At 39.6% G+C, this 8,754-nt stretch overlaps 1 protein-coding gene across 1 annotated transcript; it reads right to left on the bottom strand.

The window, feature by feature from the left end:
- Nucleotides 1–2,632: 2,632 nt before the first annotated feature.
- Nucleotides 2,633–8,195, bottom strand: C4H1orf53 (chromosome 4 C1orf53 homolog). The gene is made up of 3 exons (XM_074308680.1): nt 7,713–8,195; nt 4,369–4,470; nt 2,633–2,766 (listed from the first exon to the last, which is right to left on the bottom strand). The coding sequence occupies exons 1-3, from the start codon at nt 7,965–7,967 to the stop codon at nt 2,695–2,697; spliced, it is 429 nt and encodes a 142-aa protein (XP_074164781.1). The 5' UTR covers nt 7,968–8,195; the 3' UTR covers nt 2,633–2,694.
- Between the last annotated feature and the right edge of the window lie 559 nt (nt 8,196–8,754).

Below are 8,754 nucleotides of genomic sequence, written 5' to 3'. Positions count from 1 at the left end.
AAGTTAATTCTGAGGATAGAAAGGGAATATTACACAAATGGAAAGAAGAGAAAAACTGAGGTTGATTTTGTGCCAACATAAGAAATCCATTTGATTCCCAGTGAATTCGCTGTAATGCCAACAAGCCATATTTCACTTGCCTGGCACCATGGCTCTGTCCTGTGGTCTCTTCTGGCGGGTGTTTATGTCTGTGCCAATTTTGTGCTGCCAGGGGATAGTTGTAGAGGCAAACACAGGGAAAGACTCTTTGAAGAGCAGAATACAGGTTAGAGGAAGCTGTCTAATATTGTCACAGGGGCAGCTCACACGCTTCCCATGGTCATCATCAGTTATCCCATCAGGAACAAACCCCAAACACGGCTTGGGAAGCCAACATTTTAATCTCTGAAAATAAAATTAGTTCCGCCTCTGCTCCCCTCAATTACCAGCATCTAAATGGTTGGAAGAGAAAGGGGAATATGCAAGAGCATAATAAGCCACCTGCTGCGCCGTGTCTCAATAATAGCATGTTCTATTTCATTGTTACAGTACATGATTGCTGCCCAGATAACGCCACTAGACCTCATTCTGGAAATTCTCCAGCTAATAAGTGAATTGAAGGTGCAGGATTTTCCTGGCTGACAATAAGAATAACAAGCTTTTGTGGGGTCATTGAATTTTAGAAACGATCATTTGATTTCCTGCACAACGGGGCAAAAGGAATGCTCAGAAACCTTTAAATAGCAGTAGCAGCTTAATACAAAGTTTTGCTAGACTGTGTGTATTTCTAAGTGTCCACACGTGTCCGTACAAACACACAGTAATATGCCCTCATTTTTACTTTACAACGTGTGAATACAATATAGCTCCAAGCACTTGAAGTGAGTCCCATTTATGTGGCCCTATTCTGTTTCATGTGGGAGCGGTCTCACTACTGCCTTACCAGATGTGTTACTGACTACTGTCTCATTACTAGAACTAGAGCTGGAGAATGAACATAGCAGTCCTCAGCCTCCCAAGGTCCTGGTAAATGTGTGCGGGGGTGGGGGGTAGGGGCGAAAACGGGGAAGATATCATCACAAAACTCTTCAGAAGCGGATTCCCGAAGGTTACAATGACAGCGGTCCACAAGAGCAGAGCCCTCTCTAGGGAAGCATCTCAAAGGCGAGCTGCTAGAGTGACGACGAGAAGTTGACGAGAGATTAAGGTATCTTCTCCTTTCCTACGCCCACACCCACAGCCACACCGACCCACGTAGGTATCTGAGCCTGGGAGGATTCCACTGAGAAAGTTGCTTTCACAAAACCTTGGTTTCCTTTTTGCTCTCCCTCCCCACCCCACCCCCACCCCCTCCGCAAAGAATCTCTTCCTCGTAGCTCCCTTTCCCGAAGAACAGATCCCTCAAGTGCTCGAGGCTGATACATTTATTCACCTTTCTGAAATCCCTCTCCCCTCCCAGCAGATAGTAAACTCAATAACAAACAGGCCTTGGTCCTCAGAAGAATAAGCAGGAATTATACTTCGGGTTTTTTCAAAACTGATGGGAAACCCGGAAGAAACTTATTCTTGGCATTAGAAAGTAAACTAATAATAATAAACTAACATACTAGCTATTCTGGAAATGATAAACCACTCTTAAGGATAGGTTGTTCCCTTCAGAAGCCCCGGGTACTCATGAGGCAAAACTCAATCTTTGTTCGACTCTCACTCCTGACCTGAGGGGTAGATTCCCCATCACCACTCAGAGAGGATCTTATTGAAAGGGCCAAATGAATATATGCCAACCGCACACTGCTCTAAATTTGAAGGCTAGGTATGCCTTTAAGGAAGGGCCACTGAAGCTACTTTCAAACACCTTAGGTTTTGTGGGCAAGATGAAGTTGGCAAATTCCTTGCTTTACATTAGGACTTCCAGCTATAACTAAAGATCCCCTGGGTCTCCTGGGCCTGATCAATGCACAAAGGTATAGGGGGGAATTGCTTATGTGAAACTCTGTTCACTTTTTCATCACACTTCAAACTCCTTGTGAATTAGTGGTAGTTTTCTCCATAGACAAACCTTGGGGACTGAAGATCTTCTAGAATGGATGGGGAAAATAAAAATTCTACAGAAAAGAGAAGGAAGAATGGTCAAAAATCCTTCCCTCATCTTTATATTCTTGACCTTCAGGCGGTAATGATTTAAAGTTTTTGTTGAGAGAACAGATGGAAGATGAGTCACTCTATAGCAAAAAGTGCACTTCCTAGGCACTCATATGCCACACAAAATAAGGTTATGGCAATCTTTTTATACCTGTAGACAAAAATTAAGTGAAGCATTGATTGAAACTTCATTAACCAACAGCTAACAACCCTTCTCAGATGGATTATATATATATTAAAGAATAGTAGGAAATTTTGAGGTAATATACAGAATCAAGAACTATCAATATGACCTTATTGCCACTATTTATTTAATGGAGCAGTAATTTTCTTGCTTTAACATATGTGTCTGGTAATGAAGCTAAAAGGAGGAAAATAACTATTGATGTGTTACTTCTGTAACACTCAAGCATACAAAAACAACAGCTAGTTTTAATCTTAATTACTTTTATTTTTTAAGAGACCATCAATAAAAAGGAAATTAATGCTTCCACAAATAACAATTCTGGATTAGGCTTTTATTGGATTTTATTTTTCAGGCTATTACAAGGAAAACACAAACTGAAATTATTCTTAAATATAAAACAATGAGTTGAATCGCTTCCTCTTCGACAGATCTTTAACGTTGATTTGGCCATATGGACACTGAAGAATAAATAAAATAAATCGTTATTGCATTAAAAAAACAATCAGCATGGAAAACTACAAGGCTGCTTATGATGAAAAAGGAGATTGTTAATGATGTTATACAGCTCATTTGATCTATCGTGCCCTCCAGACTAAAAGAAAAAATAATGGCAGCCTCAAGCAAATGGTACTAATTAGTGTCCAAGAAACCACTTCCTAAATGCTCCTTCGAATTTTAGGGGTTTTACAGTCCAAGCCTTCTCCTTAAAAAACCTCCAATCACTTCAGTTTATTTGGCCCCTTATTCCTATCCATCTTATGTACTCTATCTTGAAACAGCTATTGACAGAGACAAGAAAATGGTCAAGTTAAATTTTTGCTTTTGAATACTGGCTAAAATTATCACAAATGTTTTGTGCTCCTTTTTCAGTTGTTAAGATGGATCATCAATGAAAATATCTCCTTATATCTCTAAATCATATATGCATTTTCTTCCTGATGATTTGCTTTTATGCATTATCCTAAATGAATCTTTTTTCTTAATCCACTGAAAACATACAGTAATTTGTATTTAACTCAGAATCATAATATGTCTTAATCTGGAGTATAAATAGATTGGAGTAAAAACCCATCCTCCAAATTGAGAAATGCTATTTGTTTATATATATATATATATATATATATATATATATATATATATATATATATATATATATATATATATATATATATATATATATATATATGCATAACAACTTGAAAAGTCACACCAAATAGCTTCTTTTTTCCATGGCAATATCACAAAATTGTTGGTTTGAAAGAAAAACAAATTAAATTTCCTGATCAATAAATATCATGTGTTGCTATACACACTGTTTACATATATGTGTGTGTGTATGTATATACATATATGTATGTGTATATATATATATACCTATCTATATCTATATCTATCTATCTATATCTATATCTATATATATATATACACACATAGATAGATAGCAAGGAAGAAATAGTCTTTTTTTTTTTTCAATAATCCAGTCTCTTTGCTATTTTCTAACCATTCTAGAGAAAGGTAAAGAGAAAAGGAAAGGAAAGGAAAGGAAAAAAGAAAAGGAAAGGAAAGAGAAAAGGAAGTTAAAAAGAAATAGGAAAAAAAAAGAAGGAAAAAAGAAATAGAAAAAGAAAGAAAAAGAAAGTAGAGAAAGGAAATTACTCAAAGCAAGGCCAAGAAACAAGGTTGGCCAATTTTCAACCATTTCAATTCAGACAGCATAGCCTGCAATGTACTGGCTCTTAACAATTTACCCTTTGGGTTGCTTAGTAAATGCAACTTAACTTGAAAAACAATAAAAAGTTTCTCTGTAATGATGAACTCCTGTGAATTTCAAATCACAGCATTTCAGGGAACTGATGTTCAGGTGAAATCAGGCAAAATCCTGTTAACTTTAAAGGTCCTTCATTGGTCCTTAAGGACTTCACTGTCTGGCTAAAGTAGCTTGTGAAAAGTGTACAGTAGTTTCATTTAGCTTTTTTATTTGATTTGTTTTTCAAATAATACTTATTTATGAATTTACAGAAGCAAGGCAAGCAGCAGCAATAATGGGAGAGTTTACTCACGTGTCTGCAGGCAGAACCACAGCAATTCCCTCTCTGCAAATGGGCAACTTTGGTGAGTACTAAATAGCCAGTGGCTGGATCCACATAATTTAGTTGACCAGCCTTAAAAATAATAAGATAATTAAAATGTTAAAAATCTCTATAATCTTCATATTCACACTTCACTTTCTATTCATAAGAGACTATAATTTTTTCTGTAAATGTTCCCTGGAACTCAGCCCATTAATGACTAACAACTGCTTTTGAGTCACTTTGCATTATTTACATTGTGGAAGGAGAAAGTACACAATTTAGGGAAAACAAATGAAATTAAATATAAGAAACCAAAAACTCAGCTGCACCCAATGATGACTTAAGTATTCTTCATCTGGTTTCCCCGAGACAACTTACACTTCTCTCCTTACAATTTATACTTCAGAAAATGGATAATCCTCTCAAAATTCAGGAGAGCTTCCTTGAATGTGAAGTTCAACTTAGATTTTTATATAGGGACTTAAATTTCCAGAAAAGATATCAATGAGAAGAAACAACTGATCTACAGGAAGCATAACATATGCTGTAAATTAACAATCTTCATTAAACTTTATATGCTATATATCATTATAGTTTTTACATTTTCTTTTTTTAAATGACTTATTTTGAAAAAAAAGTTCATAAAATATTAATACTTACTACTTTCAACTGCTATTTGATCAAAAGTTACTCTTATCCTAACAGTCAATGCTAAAGAAATACAATATAATTTGCAAAATTAGTAAAATGAGTATTTAGTGTAAGAGTAAATCTCACTGCCTCTCTAAGTGGACTATATATACCTCAATATAATGCTGGTTTCACATTTTCATAGGAATACCTTTTCTGGATGGTTTAATATAGTCCTCTGGACATGCAGTAATTTTTACCACTCATTCTTGAGAAGAAATGTCCTTCATAATCATTTAGAGGCCATTCAAATAGCTTTGATATGTGTATGGGGGGGTACATTCAAATTATTTATGTGAAACAGAAACATTCAAATTATTTTTAAAAAATAATCATCTTTGATGTTAAATATTTTATGCTGATTTAACCCTCATGTATTCTCTCCTCCATTAGATGAAAAGATAAAAGAGAGGTAGTGTTAACTGCATTGTAGTTCCTTTGTCTTAGAGGTAGATAGAATGAGGATTTTAAAAAAGCCATTCTGAAAAATAGGTTCATGATGCCTCCAAAATCCTTGATACTCACAAGGAAAGACTTCTCGGAAACAGAGGGCATGAATGCTGATCACTTTATCATCTCTTCTTTTTTTGTAAACTAGATTTAAGTTTAGGAATCAGCAGCAACTCCCTCCCCCCATCCTCTCTACTGCCATCCCTTTTCAATAGCCTCTGGGAGCCTTCTAAGGTCACCCAGCAACCTAACAGATTACTCTTGATCTGTGCCTTCCACTCTGGTTGAGAACCTTTGTCCATAAGAATTTAATTTGTTTTCAGTAAATGAATTTCATAATGGTGGTGGGTGAATGAATCTGCAGTCGAGGTGCTGACAGTTTGGATGAAGAGCAAGATTCACATCATCAAAGCAAAAGAGGGAAAGTAAGAGAGAGCAAGCTCTCTAGCCTGTAGCTTTGAAGCAAGGTTTTTAAGGGAGTCTTGGTTTGTTGTTAAGAAGAAAAATCACAATTCTGACACTACTGGCTTTACTTATGGACTCTCTGACAATCTTTTGGGCCAGGACACTGAGAACTGTGACTTTCTCTTGTAAAAAGTAATGTTACTTTCCGTCATTAGGTGGAGGCAGTCAATAAACATTTATTAAGCACCTAAGTGCCTGAGGTACAGGGCTAAGCATCTAGGAAACAAAAAGAGGCAAAAGATAATTTCTGCCCTCAAGGAACTCACATTCCAAGAGGGGAGACAGCATACATAAAAACAAACTATACACAGTAAAATACAAAATAATAAAAAGAGGAAAAGCACCAGAAATAAGAGGGGTTGGGAAAGACTTCTTACTGAAGATAGGATTTTAGATGAGACTCAAAAGAAGCCAAGGAATCTAGTAGGTAGAAATAAGAAAGCATAGCATTTTAAACATGGGAAACAGCCAAAGAAAATATTTGGAGCTGAGAGATAGGTACCATCACACTTTAGATTTCTGTGGCTATTAATAAAGAAAAAAAAAAAAAAAAAGAACTTGTCTTCACTTTTTGCTAGATAAAGTGGGAAACAATAGAAGTTATTTCCAACCCTTAAAAATGAAACAAAATAGCCAATAATTTGTTGACAATCCCAGGCAATTTGTAACTAGAACATTTTAAAGCAAGAAATTTTATCCTAAAAAAAGAAGCCCTGAGGAAGTCTGCATGTTTAGTACACACTAATTCCTTTACAAAAGAAATATGATTTTGAAGTAGTATAGCTCTTCCTCAACCTACCTTTCCTTTTGTCCCCTTTTGATAAATAATATTAATAAATCCTCACTCGATTTCGATTCCTCTGATAGGACTCTCAGTCCATTATCATCTAAAGGAAAGGAAAGGTAGAGGGAGAACCTTTATTCACGTGTAGGTTATGCCAGAGTTTTGACTACAGCAATTCTCAGAGGATTGTCTTGGACATCAGGTTTAAACAATTATCAAAAGGCACAGTACATGAAAATGGAGTTTAAGTGTCTCTTGGAAACTGATTTTACTTTCCCTTCCAAACACTCTTATTTATGTTGAACGGAGAGGGTAAGTAGAAGAGGAAAGGGAAGGAATTGTTTCTACAATAGAGAAGCACTAACTTTGAATACATTCTGAATTAAGTGTGAATGTTTTGTATTCTTGCTGCACCAAAGTCATCACTTGCTCACTAAAACATAAAGGGTTTTGTTTTTACACGTGAAATAAACACGCAACTTTTTCTCCTACTTTGCTTTCTGGGTCCACAGCCACGTGGGCTCACTCGGAGAGAGAAAGAGAGAGAATTGAGTGTGGTGCATTTGGCTTATATAGATCAGCTTGCAGAGAGCGGCTTTCCCCACATTCTCTTACTTGCACCTTCCCAGGTGCACCTAGGCGAGCCGGCGTCTCCTCCCTGCCCCGGTCCTGCGGGGGTGGTTGGCAGAGCGTACATTTCCTGGGCCAGCGAGCTGCCCCGCTGGGACAGGCCTGGGGAAGGGACTGGGAGAGCAAAGCTAGAGCGGGGAGCAGGACGACCAGGCGCTGCGCTGTAGCCCGGGCCCCGGAAGGGAGCCTCCTCGCTTCTGTGCGCCCATACCCAGGCTCCGGCTGGGCCGCGGCCTGACGCCGGGGGGAAGCGGGTGCGGGGGTGGCGCAGGCTCGCGGCCTCCGACAAAAGAAGCGGAGGGAGGGAGCTCACCGCGCAGGCGGCCGCGTGCAGCCGGGCGATCCGTAGCTCCTCCGTCGTGAGCTCGGGGCTCTCGGACGGCTCGGGCCCGGTGCTTTCTGGATCTTCCGGGGGCCGCGCTGCCGAACCGCCGCCATCGCTACCGCCACCGCCACCGCCTTCTGGCCCGGAGGCAGAGCACAGCGTGAAGCCGGGTGGGAGCCGATTCCCTAGCGAGGAGCCCCCTGCCACCGCCCGGAACCGCCACGCCGCCATGGCCGTGACCATGGCCGCCTCGGCCGGGCTGCAGGAGGCGGGGCGCGGCCCTGGGAGATTTCTGGCCTGAGAGCGGAAGGGGCCTTAGAGGGCACCATCCACCCCTTACCCCCTTCACTTCGCAGCTGAGGAAACTGAGGCCGGGAGAGGTTAAGACACGAGCCGAAAGACACCGTTTGAATCCCTTTCCCCTGACTCTAAAGCTCTCTCAAATCGTCCTTTCTCGCGGACCAGGAAGCCCGCACCCCAGACTTAGTGGGAGGAACTTAGCAGGTGTAAACCTCCAACCCCATTTATCAACAAGGAGCCTGAGGCTTAGTAGCGACCACCTGCCTGTTTTGAGAGGATACCTCTCTGTGATCATTTTTAGTATGCATGCACCTTTTCTGCTCCCCTCAGAAAAATGGGACTACTAACAGAAGCACCCAGTCCGCTATTTTTTAGAAAACGTTTTAAAATGCGAGAAATCCATTCTTAAGATCTTGCTTGTAGAATTTCCACTAGTCGAGAACTACGATATAGTTGGTGCACAGAATACCAACTGATGAGTTTAGTTAATACCAGTTAAACAGTTTACTCGTAGTTGTCTAGGAAACCGAGGTTTTAAGTAACTTACAGAATCACCAGACAAGGGTATCAGAAGCAGAGTTTGAATCTTGGTCATTCTGAAGCTCTGGCTCTTTATTCGCTGTAACATCTGTTTCTTCATGTTCTAACTTCCTATTTCTGTTGAGCGCACTACCATTCTTGTCAAGTTGGAGTCACCCTCTTAATTTCAATCCAACACCCACAGCTGCCA

Source organism: Sminthopsis crassicaudata, chromosome 4, assembly GCF_048593235.1.
Source record: "Sminthopsis crassicaudata isolate SCR6 chromosome 4, ASM4859323v1, whole genome shotgun sequence".
In the NCBI taxonomy this organism is placed as follows: Eukaryota; Metazoa; Chordata; class Mammalia; order Dasyuromorphia; family Dasyuridae; genus Sminthopsis; species Sminthopsis crassicaudata.
Note: the sequence above shows the minus strand (reverse complement) of the source record. Positions and strands in the feature narration are given on the sequence as shown.